The sequence below is a fragment of the Tenrec ecaudatus genome, chromosome 2 (genome assembly GCF_050624435.1).
Source record: "Tenrec ecaudatus isolate mTenEca1 chromosome 2, mTenEca1.hap1, whole genome shotgun sequence".
In the NCBI taxonomy this organism is placed as follows: domain Eukaryota; kingdom Metazoa; phylum Chordata; class Mammalia; order Afrosoricida; family Tenrecidae; genus Tenrec; species Tenrec ecaudatus.
Genome location: NC_134531.1, coordinates 61,789,935 through 61,808,075, shown reverse-complemented (window position 1 = coordinate 61,808,075; position 18,141 = coordinate 61,789,935). Strand labels below are relative to the sequence as shown.

The 18,141-nt window shown below is 41.7% G+C and overlaps 1 protein-coding gene and 1 long non-coding RNA gene across 2 annotated transcripts in view; one reads left to right on the top strand and one right to left on the bottom strand.

The window, feature by feature from the left end:
• LOC142439018 (uncharacterized) overlaps window positions 1–3,808 on the top strand; it is a 61,133-nt gene extending 57,325 nt beyond the window's left edge. The window contains exon 3 of the long non-coding RNA XR_012782831.1: window positions 2,326–3,808. This is a non-coding gene — a long non-coding RNA (uncharacterized LOC142439018). The remainder of the gene's footprint in view (window positions 1–2,325) is intronic.
• Window positions 2,786–18,141, bottom strand: part of CWC27 (CWC27 spliceosome associated cyclophilin) — a 277,596-nt gene continuing 262,240 nt past the window's right edge. The window contains exon 14 of the mRNA XM_075541081.1: window positions 2,786–4,599. Coding sequence (XP_075397196.1) covers window positions 4,437–4,599 — 163 coding nt within the window. The 3' untranslated portion in view covers window positions 2,786–4,436. The remainder of the gene's footprint in view (window positions 4,600–18,141) is intronic.

Below are 18,141 nucleotides of genomic sequence, written 5' to 3'. Positions count from 1 at the left end.
CTGAAGAATGGATGCATCTGAATGGTGGTGCTGGCAAAGAATACTGAAAGTCCCATGAACTGCCCAAAGAACAAACAAGCCTGCCTGAAAAAGTATAGCCGGAATGCTTCTTCGAGGGAAGGATAAAGATATTCTGTCTCGAGTACTTTGGACATGTCGTGAGAGCCCAGTCCCTGGAGAAGGACATCACGCTCGGTAAAGTGGAGGGGAAGTGAAAAAGAGGAAGACCTTCAACAAGACGGACAGACACTGGCTGCCCCGAAGGCTTACTGGCCAGGCAGTGTTTCACTGTTGTGCATAGGGTCACTAGGGGTCAGAACTGACTCGATGGCACTTAACAACACTCACTTTTAGTAGCTTGAAGTTTGCCACAGCAAGGCTAATTACACCATGGACATTCATAAATGGAACAAAATTAGATTTTCAAAATCAGGTAATTTTCTTTCTCAATCCCTTCCTATTTTAAGTTTATATTTTCCTTTCAGGATCCATTTTGCTAGTTTACCATCAAACGTAACTATCCACAAGAAGTCTTGACGAGCTAATCACCTGTGGCAAAGATACTTATATGGAATTTGGGGGATGATTATTCTTTAAATCAGCATGAGACTTTTAACATTCATCCTAGTAAGGTTTGATGTTTTATTATTATTCTTGAGATTCCAATTTTATCATGTTGTAGTAGAAAGAATTTGATTAAAATTTGATTCCTGCCCCACTCTTTTTATTAAAAGCTAAGGAGCTAGAACATACATGTGACAGGGAAACCATCTGCTTTCTAGTAAGCAGAAACAGCAGCACATGATAAGCAGGTCAGTCACTGCCCAGAGTCAACGCCAGAGAGAAACCAGACCCGCCCGTTTGTGAATGGCAGTGTTAAAGAATGCAACCCCTCTTAAGTTCTCTGCACCTCATACCTACAAATTGCCTGCACCGAGACAAGCCTCCATGGTGATCACTTCACACCTCCAGTTTCTTTCTTGTTATCACCAAGATTAAACAGTACGTTCGGGCAATATTCGACCTTTATCTAACTTTTTCTACGCAGGTCACCCTGATGCAACAAGGACAGGTTTATATACCTCACACGTCAGCCCCTATCCAGAAAGTTGGTAGTGACCGTTTGATAAGAACACCCTAACTTGTTGAACTTGTTCTAAAAACAACAGCAGCAAACCACTCATCTCCTCACACTCAATGACCTGGTTCTACAGTGTCCCTGCTTTTAGATGCATTACCGACTGTGTGGCCTGAGCATACAGGGCACGAGGGACATGTGATGATGTGCAATTTGACAGCACACTATTAGGAGGTCTAGAGAGATTTGTATTTACTTGAATTACGTATGGAAAAACGAGGGGCCCAGGTGAGTCCATTTTAACTTTCACCTCACCAACAATGTTGGGGTAAGTTGACAAATGTTTTGGCAGAAATTGTGGGAAAATATCTGCCAGGAGTCTGCTCTCCTTTCTGCTGTCTAGAATGTCCAACATTGCAAAAGACAAGGACGAACAAGACTGCTCACAGACTTTGTGTTACAGGATCATTTCTAGGGTAAAAATGAAAATAAACTCAAATAAATAGAAAATTAGGATCAAACTTAAAGGCTAATTTTCTAACACATTTTCATTTTTGGGGGGTCTTCAAACTTAAAAACAATTAATACATTTCCAACACACTCTTCTTTCTAAAGACTTTACTAAGAGCACATTTCATGCAAAGTTTAGTAGATAACGTATTTCAAACTTTTCTAGAACATTGTTCTTTCCATTATCTGGTTTGAAGGGGAACACTCAGCTACTGTGAACTTTAAATTATGTCCCTGTTTTGTTCTTGTTCATGTTGTTGTCAGTTCCAACCTACGTACAACAGGACAGAACACTTCCCCACCCTCTTATTTTTTGCTAGGTCTCAGCCCCTTGTGGTAGTCTCTAGAGCCTCGGTGGCATAGTGAGTACACGCTGGGCTGTGATCCGCAAAGTCAGCAGTTCGAAACCACCAGCAACATTTCGGGAGAACAATGGATCTTTCTACTTCCATAAAGAAGTAGTCTCAGCAAACCACAGGAGCTACCCTGCCCTGCAAGGGTTGTTGAGAGTCAGCATTGCTTTTACGGCAGCGAGTGAGAGAACCGCAGTCGGTCATCGGTCATCAATCTAGCTCATGGCAGATCATCCCCTTTCTTTGTTTTTGCTGACTCCACTGCACCTAGCATGCTGTTCTTCCCCAGAGACTGAGTCCTTCTGGTATGATGTCTGCAGGAAGTAAGACAAAGTCTCAATTTCCTCTATTCTCACCTAGCATTTCTTGGCTTGTGCCCTGCAGGTCTATGGTTCCATCGGTTCTTGAAAGCGTGCTGCCTGGCAAACATGGGCACATCCGAGGAGCACACAGAAAAGTCCGTGGAGTACTTCAGCCCAATTGGAGCCAGTTTGCAAAACCCAGTCATTTTGTGGTTGTGGATATTTATAGATTTTCTTTTCTCAAACTAACCTGTGCTGACATATAGCTCTGCTTTGGTAACGTTCACCACGACAGTGTTCCAGTGTGGACAATGAAACTTATGTACATTTAGCCATTCTCTGGTTGATGCTCTAACGGATATCTTTAAAAAAAACATTTTATTAGGGGCTCATACAACTCTTATCACAATCCATACATATACATACATCAATTGTATAAAGCACATCTGTACATTCTTTGCCCTCATCATTTTCGAAGCATTTGCTCTCCACTTAAGCCCTTTGCATCAGGTCCTCTTTTTTCCCCTCCCTCCTTGCTCCCCCCTCCCTCATGAGCCCTTGATAATTTATAAATTATTTTGTCATATCTTGCCCTGTCTGGCCTCTCCCTTTACCCCCTTTTCTGTTGTCTGTCCCCCAGGGAGGAGGTCACATGTAGATCCTTGTAATCAGTTCCCCCTTTCCAACCCACTCTCCCTGTCCAATCTCGTCTAACGTACATCTTACTACAGGTCTCCCTGATCAGTGCATATTTCTTTAGGGTATACACATATATCTAGGATTGGAATTTGTGGGTCATTGGATTTGCACATCTTTAATGTCACTGTTGTGTGACAATATTGCTATCGTGCGCCTTGGTTCAGTAACTCACACAAAAAAACCCCAACAAAACCCAACTTCCTTTCATGTCCCCCGCCCCTCCCCCCAAAAACCCAAACCAAGTTCACTACTGCCATTCTGTCAATTCCAACTCACATCAACCCCACATGGCCGAGTAGAACTGCCCTTCCGTGCGCCTTTCAGAGACGTAAATCTTTACGGGATTGGAAAACGTCATCGTTCTCGCTGAGTGCAGTTGGTGGTTTTAAACCGCTGCCCTTGTGCTTAGCAGTCCAGCGATGACACACAAGCCACCGAGCTCTCGTGACCCTCGGTGATGCAGTGGAACTGCTCCACTGGACTTTCTAGGGGGTTTCATGGCGATAGAGCCCCAGGGCTTTTTCCCCATGGAGCTGGTGGGGGTTTAACTGAGGTTCTTTGTGCTCGCAGTTGAGCATTCAACCACAGCACCCACGGCACCATCAGCAGCGAGGCTCGCAGTCTTCAACAATTCCCCAGGCCCACAGCTTTACCTTCAGCAGAGGGGCGGGGACAAAAACCAGCATTTCTAACATGTCCACAGAGGATGGTGCTGCAGCATTGAATCTGGGCCTCTCCAGGGCCCTGATGAGACACTATCTGAAAAGGTGTACCAGGAGAGGTAGGTGTGTCATACCTGAAAATTAGCTGTGTATAATGGTAGCATTCAGATTTTAGAATGGACTAAATATCAAATATGTACTAAATAATCAGTATGGGTATTGTCAATGAAGGCTCACTGGGAAGGGCAGTGAGCGGGCAAGGCCGTGCACACATTTTGAACTGTCTGGGCTGCACCCATTAAAATCAAGGTGTGGGTGAGGTGCGAACATTCACTTGGGGGGTTCCCTCAACATTACAGGCATGATGTTAGTGAATCTTACTGTTTTGGGAGAGCTCAGGTATTTATAAGCAAAGCAAGCAACACAAAACAAAAATGACACAATCCATCTTTATATTATATAGTTTTTAAAAAGTATACGTAAGTTAGTACTATGGTAACAGAATGCTGAGGGGAAGTAGCCCTCAAATTCTTTTGAAAAGCTTACAAAAGTTGAAAAGGAAGCCTTCACATATTTAATGGTTAAAAGATACCAAAAGGCTTGCACAGCTTGGAAATGGTTAACACGTACTTTGGAAGCAATAGGAAAGGCCAGTTAGGGGGAAAAGGGCAGGAACCAGTAACTAAAGCAACACCACAATTTCCCAAAGAAGACCCTCCCCCCTCCCCCAAACCAGGCAACAGGTTCCAAAATACGTCTTTTCACGTCCTGAAGGGATGGCCATTTATTGCAAGCACGCTTCCAGCACGTTCCAATGATCATTACTGACATTTTATCTTCTTTCTTTTTTCTCCCTCAGGAGCTTTTTGCTTTCTTCTCGTCTTCTTTTAGTCACTGGGTTCCGAGGGTCGTAGATTTCAAACGTGTCTGAGTCTTGCATGCTTGCGTCTTTCACTTTTCTGCTTTTGTCCTCAAACTGAAGTACATGCGACATCCTAGAGCGGGAGAGAGATGGTTCAGTGACTTTGGCATAGGAACTGAAAGCAGAAATTCTACACCACGCTCTCCCTGGCATAATACGTTGCAACTCTAAGGGCGCAGTACACCAAGACGGGCTTATTGTTTACTAGTGCTTCCGCCACGTGGGGCTGGCTTCTCGCAAACACACACGTTTGAAAACATGTCTGGAGTTGTGCTGCTGGTTGTGTTTCTCACAGGGAGCCTCTGTGCCTCCGTCTGTGCTTGAAATTCCTGCCTTAGTGGGCAGTTAGAGGAGTTTTACTCAACAGTGTACCTTCAACTATACAGAGAGAACGAACACTCAGCTTCAGCCAGGCTGCAGAGCAGCCACCCTGCAAAAAAAACCCACTATCAGATCCAATCCAATCCAATCCTAATAGCTGATTTTTTTCCCCTCCCAGTAGTTAAATGGAACAAAAGTCAGGAATACTCAAAGGAAATTGAAATGTTATGCTCACATGGTGCTATGACTTCCTTTTGGGGAGGATGCTGCATTGGGGCTGCTAACTGCAAGGTCCGCAGATCAAAACCACCAACTACTCTGTGGGGGGAAAATGAGGCTTTCTACTTTCTGTAAAGAGTCATAGTCTTGGACGCCCACAGGGACACCTCTGCCCCATCTTCCAGAGCTGCTCTGAGTCAGCGTGGCCTCACTGGCAGGGGGCTTGATGGGTGTCGTGGGCTAATTTCCTCCCCTTATTGTTGATTACAATAAGCCCAGCAAACCTGCTCCCACTGCTTTGCCAGCTCTCACTGGTCTTAAGGTATCAGCAGGTGCTTGAGTTATAAAGTAGTGGGATGTTGGTGACTCCTCCTAGCAGGGAAATATGTGATTAGACTATAGACCAGTTGAATGAGTTTGGAAAGAGAGAAGTTCATTTTTGTCCATTTTGGGGGGTACAAACACAATTACATTATTCATTGCTACATAACATTATTCATTGCTACTTCATAACTATAATTTTGTTATTGTTATGAATCAGGCGACCCCTGTGAAAGAGTCATTTGACCCTCCAAAGGGGTTGCGACCCACAGGATGAGAACCGCTGGTATACATGAATATGTCATATCACATGAAAGAACTGCTGAATTTGTACACTAATACTGCTTTACTGAACACCGTCTTTAGAGAGTGCTCCATGCAAGAGTAGAAGCTGTTTTCTTATGCTTTCATTGAAGCTAGTTAAAGTGCTAGCTTCTCAGAATATGATATCGTCCAACTCTTAGGAAGAGATGGATTGTCCTACAGCCACAGCAAACTAGAACGAGCACAAAACAGAATCAAGCCTGATTTGGTCAATTAATGACTCACCTTGGTCTAAAATCAGGGGTCCTCAAACTTTTTAAACAGGGGCCAGTTCACTGTCCCTCAGACCCATTGGAGGGCTGGACTATAGTTTTTTTTTAAAACTATGAACAAATTCTTATGCACACTGCACATATCTTACTTTGAAGTAAAAAAAGCAAATGGGGCAAAAACACCCGGCGGGCGCGATGAATGTCCTCGGCGGGCCACATGTGGCCCGTGGGTCGTAGTTTGAGGATGCCTGGTCTAAATGATCAGTGAGAACTCAATTTAATGGATACGCTTTTCAAAGCCAGCTACTCCGTGACAGGCTCCTGCTTCCGAAAGTTCGTCAATCAGTTGCAAACTCATCCCAGTGAGCTTGTTTCTGACAGCCTGATAGCAATAGCCTTTCCTCCATAATAGAGGCCGATGCAGCCTCCCTCTAAACAATCTCTGACCCCAAACTCCATGTAAGAATTGCAGCCTGTTTGGAAACATTATGCTTAACAAGTACAGGGCTTCTTTACTTATGTATGCAGCCAGGTAAAGCTTGCAGCTTTCCAAATGACTCCTGTGTCGACACGAAGCCAATCCTAGGGCGTTGTTGGGTTTACATGCCTGCTCAAACAGCTTTATTCAACTACCTGTGTAGCCGGTGCTGTTGGCTTGCTTCCAACTCACAGTGACCCCAGTACAACAGAACGGGCACACCCAGTGCTGCGCCAGCTTCACACGCTATATGTCGGAGCTCCGTGTTGCAGACACATTGCAAATCCAAACTGCTGAGGGTTTCCTTTCTTTTGTTGCCCCTTTCTTTACCAAGTATGACGTCCTGTTTCAGAGACTGGTTTCTTCTGATAACATGTTCAAAACAAGGATTTTCTTAGTTTATTAATATCTTCTAATTTACACATTCTCCTCCCTGATTTAAATATTATACTATATTCATCCTAAAATACAGATGCATTTTTTCTTAATGTCCATAATAAAATTATTTTTATTACAATTAGTTAATTAGAAGCGTAAAGAGGTATCTAGTCACTGCTGACTCATACCGATCCTATAGGACAGGGTGGAGCTAACTATCCCTGTGAGTTTCTGAGACTGTAACTGTTTACAAGAGTAGAAAGCCACATCTCTCTCCTGAGGGGCAGCTGGTGCTTTTGAACTGCAGACCTTGTGAAATCTCAGCCCAACTCATAGCACAATGCCCCCATGACTCCTGTCAAGTGGCACAGTGGTGGCAAAACATGAAAATGTAGTTCATGTCATTGGGCTGTAGCCTTTCAAGTGTTGTGTGAATAGATGTTTTAGTGCATATATTTCATCACAATAAATGGAATAAAACAAAATAAGGTATAAAAGGGCGCCACATTCCTTTCTATAGCATGAGAATGTACAAGTACTAGATTTAGTTGGCTGTGGAACAAGAAATGAAATCTATACAAAGAACAACAACAGCACAAAGTCTACAAAAAGAAACACATTTTCTTACAAATGCAAAAAAAGAGAACCATAAATTTAAGTGGCTGTCTTTTTCAACTATTTGCTTCTGACATGACCACACTAAACAAGTCCAACGTTTTGATGAATAACAACCTTAAGCCCAGAGGAAAGAAGGGGCTGTCGGCTTACAAACGACTTGAGCTCTAATGCCCCAATACTTCGCATGGCTGGCTACTCTGCAATAATGTTTACCCATTAATAGAAATAGAAGCATAATCAAAACGCTTCACCCATTTATCTTTCAACATGCTCCGGTCACTTCATCTTAAAAAGCAAAACAAAACAGTTATGATGATTTTCAGCATAATAAACTCCTGACCTACGTGCCTTCATAAATCACAGAGAGCAGAGAATTGAAAGCATGCCCACATTGCACAGTCTCCTGTGAGAATACACATGCAGACTTACAGTACAGACTTAACTCGACTACATATGGGTCTGGTAGCTTACAATCTTGCATGGCCCAATAACTCAATACGATCTTGCTCTGTGGCTGATTACGGATTTGGCCTGACAAGAGAAGTGAATTTTTGGGAATCATTTATATAATGATTATTTATATATGAAAATTTTAAACTTGTTCACTTGAAGGCAAAGACAAACATTTAATTCTGAATACTAAAGTAGTTAACATGGACTCAGATTCTCAAATAATAAGGCTGACTTTACTTTAGAAGTACGGATGCTTATCCTTCTCAGAATGTCTGTGCTTGGCAGGCAGCTTGAAAAGAATGAAACAGTGTGCTCCTTCAACAATGAAGGAGGTCAGGGGCGCTGGACCCCAGCAGTTGAAACGGACTCTCTCAATGTAACTAGTAACAGTTCACTGCTGATTGGAAATCTTACCAACAAGATTAGCAGTCAAATAATACATATGTTGTGCACATCTGGTATCATATACTGCACCCCCATGCAGGCGTGTTTTCAACATACGATAAAAAGGTGTTTCACACAAAGGGCAAGGTTTTCATGCCTGCAGAGTCACTGCAGCAACAGCCCCAGTGGACGGGCCGCATCAAGTCACCCCCCGTCTCGTCATGTCCCTTTTCTTCTCTGCTTCTCGGGCACACTCCCAGCACCACCGTGGCACCTCGTAGGGTCCCACCGTTCTATGCAAGGGTTGCGACACGGCACTGAATACTATGAGAAAGACACCAGAGCCACAGGAGATAATTTTTTAAAAACTGTAATGTGTAATTTACTGGAGAGATGAACTGCTCGTGTGGAGATAATTATCAACAGACGGTGTTTTTAAAAGAAAACCTCATCTCTGTGGACCTATGTAGTTCCAATCTGTTCAAGGCTGAGCTGCATAAAGAAAATTATGCGAATGATTCTTGGCACCGGACCTGGATCTTGACTATCTTGACATCAGTTTTTAAAGGTCTCATGCAATTGTGAAATAAATTAAGACAGGACAGCAATTGACGTTAATGAAGAGTGCAGGAGAGGAGTAGGCTGAAGTGGCTCAATAGAGAACTCTAATATGAATCATTTATTTCTGGTTGAAAGACAGTTGAATTATATATGCTTAGATAATATAAGCAGTTATCTTTCTCATTGGAAATTCTATAAACAACTCTTGGACAACCTAAACAACTCTTACTAACTAAAACCAATGGCCATCAAGTTGATTCCAACTGATCGTGGCCCATAGATAGGGTTTTTAAGACTGTACATCAGACAGCCTCAATCTTTCTCCCTCGTGGTGGCTGGTGGGGTTGAACTGCTGATCTTTTGGTTAAGCAACCCAGGATCTAACCCACAGTGCCACCTGGGCTCCTTTTCGAAGTCACCTTAATTTAAGAATTATCATCCATTCCTTAGATTATTGCAAGAGTCCTAATTGTTTTATATCTACACAATTTCTCCCTTGAAATCTCAAAAAAATTCTAAAATCATCTCTCCCATACATTGCTTTTATAGTATTCTTTTGACCAGGCACTACCAGCTGCCACACTAGTCTAGAAAGTTTCAGCCCGACCCTTGACTCACTCTGAGAAAAGGATGCTTCCCAGTCCACTGACCTTATCTGTTCTCTTTTTCCACTGTTAGCATTTGAGCAATTACCCCTTGTGAGCAGTTAGTTGTTCAAGGCAGAGTGTTAACTTCTTCACAGTTGTATTCCCAGTGTTGGGCATGGCACTTGTTTTAGGAATGAAAAAACCTCAGACCCTTAGTATGGCCCAGACCTGCAGGCTAGTACTAGTTGGTTTGCCAAACTAACCCTTGACCTCCTTTTCGTTTAGTTCTTATGACCCAGCAGTACTACACGTCTGACAGACTCTGGAGAAAGTCTCATGCTCAGTGCAAGTCCAGCTTTTCATGACCTCCCACAGCTCTGTGACTGCTAGCTTTTACTCCTTGACAGACTCTGGTGGGAGCAGAACTGTGTTCTTTTCATCTCCTGGAATCCCTGAGGTAGAACCAGACAGACAGGACTCCTTAAGGCAGCTCTTTCTCAGTGTGTTCTTAGCACTTGAACCCACATCGAATGCAGGTTGCACATTTGAATCAACTGGTTTTCTTAAACAAACAAACAAACAAACCTACCAATGCCAGGCTACCTCCCTACAGAGATACTGATTTAACGATCTGGGAGTGGGGTCCCAGCATCAATAATTTTTAAAACTCCCCTGGTGGTTCCTAATGCAGCTAAAGTTAAGATCACTGGACTAAAGTGTGAGATCTTTCATGCTCTCAGGCTGACTGAGTCCATCAGCCACTTGTTCTTGTCCTTTGGAGAGGGCTGGCTCTTAATGACAACTAGGCACGTCTGAGTCGGTTACCTGACACGACTAATCTTAAGTGGAACAGCCATTTCTTATACATGGTTTGTGAGTAAGACAACGAACTAGATTCAGTTATTCCTTTAGCAAGCACCTGAGAGCGTGATATGTGTGGGGCCGAAGGACAGACATTGTGGACACAGTCGGCTTGTCGCTCCGGCATGCACACAGACCCTACCATGAGACACATGCTTCTCCTGTAATTGCTGCATACTGTGAGAGGCCCACAGCTCTACAGCTTATAGAAAGCTTCCCCAGTGGTCTAATATTCTCACACCAGCTGTTCGAGGTGGGCAGGAAAGCCCCGTTCTTATCCTCGTTTCACAGAGCATCTTCACGCTCCACAGGCTTCATCTGGCGCATGAAGCAGTCGGCTAGCTGGCTTTCTTCTTGACTGTCTTCAGAGGTAAGCCACTTTCATTCTGGGAAGACGGATTCCACTTTGGAAATCAAAGTTAATTCAGAAGTCTACTGCTTATTTTAAAACAACCAATTTTTAAAAATTTAACTCGATAAAGGGATAAGAAAGAATACCTGTGCAGTTTTTAAGTTGACCTTTAAGCTTAATTCTAAAAGAAACACTCAAAAACCCGCCTTGAACAAGCAAGAGCATCTTGAAAGTTACCTCTCACGGAGGTGACGGCTTTAATGAACAACAAACTAGGCTTTCATGTTCACCGCACACCCAAGAGCTTATCAACAACTGCTGCTGCCAACACAAAGGCACATTCTTACATTTTTCTATGCATGTATATGTGCACACACATATATGGACTGAGTATGAACATGTATATAAAACTCCCTGTCACCGAGTCGGTCATGTTATAGCAACCTTCGAGGGCAGAGTGGGACTAGGCCCTGTGGACGTTGGAGACTATACCTGTTTACATGATTCTAAAGCCCTTTCTCCCACGTATAAACAAAGGAGCTTCAAAAAGTATATGAAAAAAATTTGATTATCTTTTAATTCCATTTTACACAAACTTATTGATGCCTCTTTATATATATTCCCCTTAATAAACAGTGTTTTGAATGAAATCCATGTTAAAATAAATAGTTGCATATATACTTAGCTATTTCCATAGTGTGGGGTTTTTTGCCTGCCCAGCATTCTTCTATAGGCAGTAAGCCCTTTCCTTTCTTTCCAGAAGCAAATTAGAACTCCTCCTCCTCCACCTGTTTGGCCTGGATGACACACCTTGTCCTTGTACAGGCCTGCTCAGAGTAAACAGCCTTGACTCAAGGGCTATTCCTGAAAATGTACAGGAAGGGTTGGACTGCTAACTTCAAGGACGGCAGTTCAAACCCACTAGTCAATTCGTAGGAGAAAGAGCAAGCTTTCTGCTCCCTACGGCGGGTTGCTATGATTGGAATTCACTCACTGGCGATGGTGGATGGGTTGGTTAGAATGGAAATATAAGCCTAAAGCAGCTGGAGGCCATCCTTAGCTCCCCTTAGATCTTATGGATTGAATTGTGCCCCCTACAAACACGTGTTGTAAATCCTAAACCCTCATGGAGTAGTGGTTAAGTAGTTGGCCAGCTAGGTTGGTGGTTCAAATCCACCAGTTCTGTGGCAGAAAGATGTGACAGTCTGTTTTATAACCTTGTGCATCCTATGGGCTAATTTTACCTTGTCCTCCAGGGTCACTGCCAGTCAAAATTAATGGGAAGGCAATGGAATAACTGGTCACCGTTACCATTTCATTTGGGAATTTTTGTTTTGTTTTGTTATATTGTTGTAGCACGTAGTTTAAAGGCAAACACACTTATCTGCTCCCATAAAGACCAAAAGCCTCAGACACCCACTGGAGCTGCTCTCCTCTGTTTTACAAGGTCATTATTAGTGGGAACTGACTGGGAAACTATGAAAGAATGCTATTTTAAGTTCTAAGTACCATAACCATTTTTATTCGGTGGTTCTCAGATGTTTAAAATATAAAATTATTGAAAAATATGTCATTTTCCTATATCTAGACTACATTTAAACACATAATTGCATGATTCCTTACATTTCTATATTTTATTTTAATGTCCAGAATATAAGCTTTAATTAAAAACCTCATCAATTTCTACATTCTAGGGCTTTTATCCATTACTGATTTTAAGTAATGTAGGTTTCTCTTTTTAGAAATGTTCAAAGCTTTTAAAGAAAGGAAGTAAAGAATGAGAGAGCTTCAGTATCAGCACAAAGAAACAAGAAGTGCAAAGCATTAAGTACAAGAGTTCATAGGAACAGACAAAACACAACTGTGCTCAGAAATCAAACTATGTCTTTTTTAAAAAAAGAGGCCAGTTGCATGTCCAGTAGAAAGGATACCACTGGAAATGACCCTGAGGGGCAGAAGGGACCAAGGAGGAGGAAATAGCAAAGAAGAGAAGATGAGAGACTGAGAATGGGAGCCGGAAGCAAAGCCAATGTCAGAAATGGTAAGGTGCTTAAGAGAGCGAGTGAAAAATTGATAGAGAAAAGTAGGAACAAAAACTATAAAATAATTGAGCAAAACATAAGAATGAGAAGAAAGAATGGTAAGTACACAAAGAAAGAGGAAAATAGCCTGATCGCTGGAACAAGAAAACCAAAGAGAAAAGCCACCAGATTCTCTTTTACATTTCACCACTAAAATGGCAAAATCTCCTTTGTTCTGAAACTGAAAGGAATGCCAGGATTGATTGGTGCTCTACAAATGTGTGGTAAAGGTTAGATTCGCATTGTAACTTCTATTTCTACACAAAATAGCTCAAGCCCATTTTATTTATTGTGCTCAATTGAATTGTTTGCATACAAAGAACAAAATATTATGTTGAATTTAACTCAGTGATCTGCACTGATACCAGAGGGGAGAAGACATATTAATAATTCAAAAGTGATGGGCAATAGAAAGATAATTGACAAATATCTTTGGAAGAATATTTTGTATGTGGTCATGTGAAATGTCCTAATGGTAGCATCACATAGAACAAAATGTAGCTAGTTACTATCTACTCTATGACTTTGTTAATCCATTGTGAATTTGTTCAGTGTACCAGGGAGAGAGAAAAGAAAAATCGATCAAATGTCTCCTAGAAACATTTGTATAAATAATGCCATAGCACAGTTATCAAAACTCTGAGATGATTTCACTCTTTTTAGACATTTTGTATTCCTCATGTTACTTGTTTTCCACATGTGGTCTCTTCTATTGTTTTGTCGGTATGGTGTTTGTCTAAAGACAGATTATTCCCTTCTTGGCACCATGGCTGCAATCAAAGTAGCTGCCACCTGTTATGTAATAGTGCCTTTTTGATTGCATGCTCTATTGTTTAAGCTTCTTACAGGTGTAGATAACTGAGTTAGTTTTTTGTGCCAACCAGGCTGATAAACACGAGTAGGGCTAATTTAAGGGCAGAGGGATAAATTGGTGAGCCTTGCCTTTCTTGTTCTCGGGTCTATTGCTTTCTGATGGTTGGACCAGGGTACAGCTGCCTTAGCCAGTTCCCTGCTTTAGCTGGAAAGGCTCACTTCCTGCAAGACATCCCTGAGAAGAAGCCACATGGACCTACCCAAATGCAGCCCTGGATGCTGGAGCACCCGTGTGGAGACCCCTGCCAGCACTGAGATGCTTACACACTCACTGACTCAGCTTTCCTCCTGCAGTCGGCATCATTGCGTCTGTTTTGTGAGAAGGAGGAGGACTTTGTGGATTGGTGTTGGACATATGGGTTAATGTTGGACTTGTGGGCTTGGGCAGCACTGGGTTGGGATGTTTTCCTGATGTGCATTTAACCTTTATATAAAGTTCTCTCTTATACATGAGTTTTTATGGATTTGTTTCTCTAAAGTACTCAAACTAATACAGTAACTAAACAAATGTAGAACATTATCCAGTGACTTCTGTTTTTAAAATAGAAATATGTGCTGAGTAATAAAGGACCAAGTTGCCACACCAAATATCAAGCAGTATTATATGCCTACATTCATTAAGCCAAGAAAGCACTGACACCGCAATAGACAGAAAAGTCAAGGGAAAACAACAAATGGACCTACAAATATACCCGGCTTTATCTCTGATAAAAGAAAACATTTAAGATCAGTGGGCTAAATGTATGATTACTCAATTTTGTATTTAGAAATTTGAAAAAAAAAGTCACATCATTGGTCTAATATTATACAAAAAATAAACTCCAAATGGATTAAATATATAAGAATACTTGAGAAAGATCTATGGCTAAGTATTTATATAACCTTGGGATTATGATGATCTTCAGAAGCATACCAGACATGGAGGAAAAGATTGACAGGTGTGGTAACGTAAACATTTACACTCCATGTTGGAAAGGTTAACTACCAGGAAACAAATATATTAAAATTAGCACACAGTAGAAATTGGTAAATAATACATCCACAAGGGGGGCTCTAAAAAGCTGGTGAAAATATGGAATGGAAAGTTATTAACTTTTAACACAACACAGATAAGGAGAAAGCAGTCATGTCATACACTGCTGATACAGGTGTAATGCAACCTTCTGGAATATAATCTAGCAAAAATGTTACCCAAAACATATGTGAGTGGACATAAACAGAATATGGCTGGAGTTCAATTATCTGGAAAGGGATCTGGGCATTTTTAATTGGGAGGATTTCTTTTAGATACAGTTAAACTATTAGAACAACTGCTCCTTGATTGCTCTTATATGACGATGATGATAGTCAATTAATATAGTCCTTCTCTAGCCATAATCCCTATGTGATGTACTACAAATTATCTTCTACGCCTAAGCCACAGGCATATGCATAAGCTACAAGCATAGAGACTAGACTTTATGGGGCATCACATACAATGTTATGGCTAGAAAAAGGGCCACATTAATTGATTATATCTCACCATCGTACACGAGTGTAGTAATTACACAATCTAGTGTCAATTTGAAAGGATTATGAGTGAAGGGGTGGAGCCTGGCCTGTCAATCAAGATAAAACCAATGAGGCCTCTGTGTGGGCATGACTTTATCCTGAGAATTGTGGGAACACCTGTATTTCCTCCTTGGAGGCACGAGACCCTTCTCTCTCTGTTCCCTCCCTGAGAGTTGCTCTACTGACAAGACACATGGTGCTACGCCCTGGGAACTGGAAGCCACATGGACCTACCCTGATGCAACCAGATCTCTGGAGCCGGAGAAGCCAAGTCGAGACCCCTGCCGACGCTGAGATGCTTACAATGCTGTGGGATCCACAAGACTTTCCCACCCACTGACGTGTGATCTTCCTGCATTTGGCATCATTGCATGTATTTCGTGAGTCTGGAGATGACTTTATAGATTGATATTGGACATATGGGCTAATATTGGACTTATGGACTTGATCTGGACTGGGCTGGGATGTTTTCTCAATACAATTGCTCTGGTATATAAACCTCTTATATATATAAATAAAATATAAGCCTCTTTTATTTATATATATATAAAACACACAATATATATATATATATATATAATTTTGTTTCTCTCGTCTACCCAAACTAACACAATCAACAATCAAGGAACAGTTGTTATAGTACTTTAATCATATCTAAATGAAAGTCAGATGATGCTTAAAGCAGGTGCCAAGGTGGTACAGTGGCTAGGCATTAAACTGCTACTCGAAGGGTCAGCAGTTTGAAACCACTAGCCGCTCCATGGTCGAAAGACAAGGTTTTCTACTCCTATCAAGAGTTACAGTCCTGGAAAGCCACAGGGGCAGTTCTATCTTTTTTTCCAATTAAAAATTTTTTTGGTTTAATGTGTTTAATCACATAAGGCAGTTCTATTCTGTCCTATAGGGTTACCATGAGTCAGAATGTGAATGAGTTAATCTCTGGTTTATGCCCGTGGCTATCAGCTCATTTGGAGGCAAAGGCCAAGGCACCACTAAAGGCTGAGAGGCTGAGGATTGGAGAGAGGTTCTGCAATGGACCAATGATGATATCCTAAATGTTTCTTGCAGATCACAGCCCAATTCTTAACCACTATGCCACCAGGGCTCTAGCCTAAATGTTTCTTTACCCTGGCTTGTGGTAAACTGCTAACTTTCCTGATAAACCCCCTTAATCATAAATATTGCCTCGGAGTTCTGTGTGGCCACTGGAATGAATTACTGAAGCCAGCCGAAAAGTAGAATGCTGTGGGAGGAACAGATGTGTCAGCAGAGGTACAAAGCAGGATCGAGGGTGGAAGCAGGCATGTCTGACCTCTGCCTCTCACACCCTCCTCACCTTCCCACCCCCACAGCTATTTTTGCAGATGGTGATCTCTATTTGCATTGGCTTTGTTACTATCTGTAATTACCACCGTGAAATGACTTTATTTTTTACTATATTATAGTAATCCCAAGGATCTCTGCTTCCTAAATTCCTTTCCAATAAACTACTTGTGTCTACGCAGCTTTTCTCTGTTCCAAGATATGCCTGTCAGCTAAAAAAAAAAAAAATTCCTGAGAGTCCACAATCCATGACTCTACATTCCCCATACAGGCAAGGCAATTTTGTCTACATGCCTCTTCGTTCACTCTAGCTAAACACTGCTAGTCTCCGCATTTTATAATCTATTTACAGCTAAAGAACCTGATTTAAAAAAACCCAAAACAAAACAAGATTATACTTTTCTTCTTTTCTCAACAGATACTAAAATAGAATGCACACATGCACATTCCTTCTCTACCACAGGTAGCATTACTGAAGTAAATTAATATTTACCATTGAGGCTGTAGATCAGGAGGATGTGATGTTTATCAATTCAGACAGGTTTGCTTGTGCTGCTTGGGTAGTGTGTGTCCAGGCTGACAAATACCACCTAGTATTAAGCATCATCACCCTCTCTTGAGTCTATTAGGGAGCATTTTCTGGGAACCAGGGATTGTGCTGAGTCTTTTGCATGAGTTGTCTCACTTAATTGTAATCATTACTCTGCGGCAGATGCGGTTATCTTCATTTTACAGTGAGGTGATTGAAGCACAGCATGCTCATCTCACTCTGCAGTCACTGGCTGGGCAGGGATGGGAACTCAGCTTTACTTGGTAGTCCCGCTGGACGGCTAGATGGCTGTTCAATATGAGGAAGTGCAGAGTAAGTCTTGGCCACAGAATTTATGGTGGAAAAAGAATGGCTTCTTGAGAAGCCAGTGTGATGGTGAATTTCTTTAAAAGAATATAGAAAGTGTTTTGAAGATGAGAATGGGTGGCATACAGCATAACCAGATGAAGAGGACAGGTTTACTTTTCAGAATTAAAGGTTAACTTGGATTTTCTTCTTTGGGGGAGCGGGGTGGGGGGGGCTACCAATTAAGTTTAAATCACTGTTGATGAAAGCTGATGTTCTGGAAGCCGCATCAGTTTGTAAGAGTGACAGTGCTGCCATTTACAAAAACTCATGGCCACAGAGTTGGTTCCTACTCAGACAGACCCTATAGGCAGGGCAGAACTGCCCTGTGGGTATCATGGACTGTAACTTTTTACAGGAGTAGAAAGCCTCATCTTTCTCTCATGGAGTGGCAGGTGGTTCAGAACTGCTGACTTTCTAGATTGTGAAAAGTGTGGCCCAATATGCCACCAGGCTCTGGTACCATTTACAAGACAATAGAATTTTCCCATGAACTTTTTGAAGCCCCTTCATATTCTACATGATTGTGAGCAAATAATCTAATTTCTTTGTTCTTCAGTTTCCTTATATATTGAACGGTAATAATATGCTTTAAAAATCATTTCATTGGGGGCTCTGACAGCTCTTATAACACTCTATACATCCATTGTGTCAAGCACATTTTTAGATAGGTTGCCCTCATCATTTTCAAAATATTTTCTTTCTACTTGAGCCCTTGGTATTAACTCCTCATTTTTTCTTCCCTCCCTCATAAACACTTGTTAATTTATAAAGTATTATTATTTTCATATCTTACACCAACCGCTATCTCCCTTCACCCACA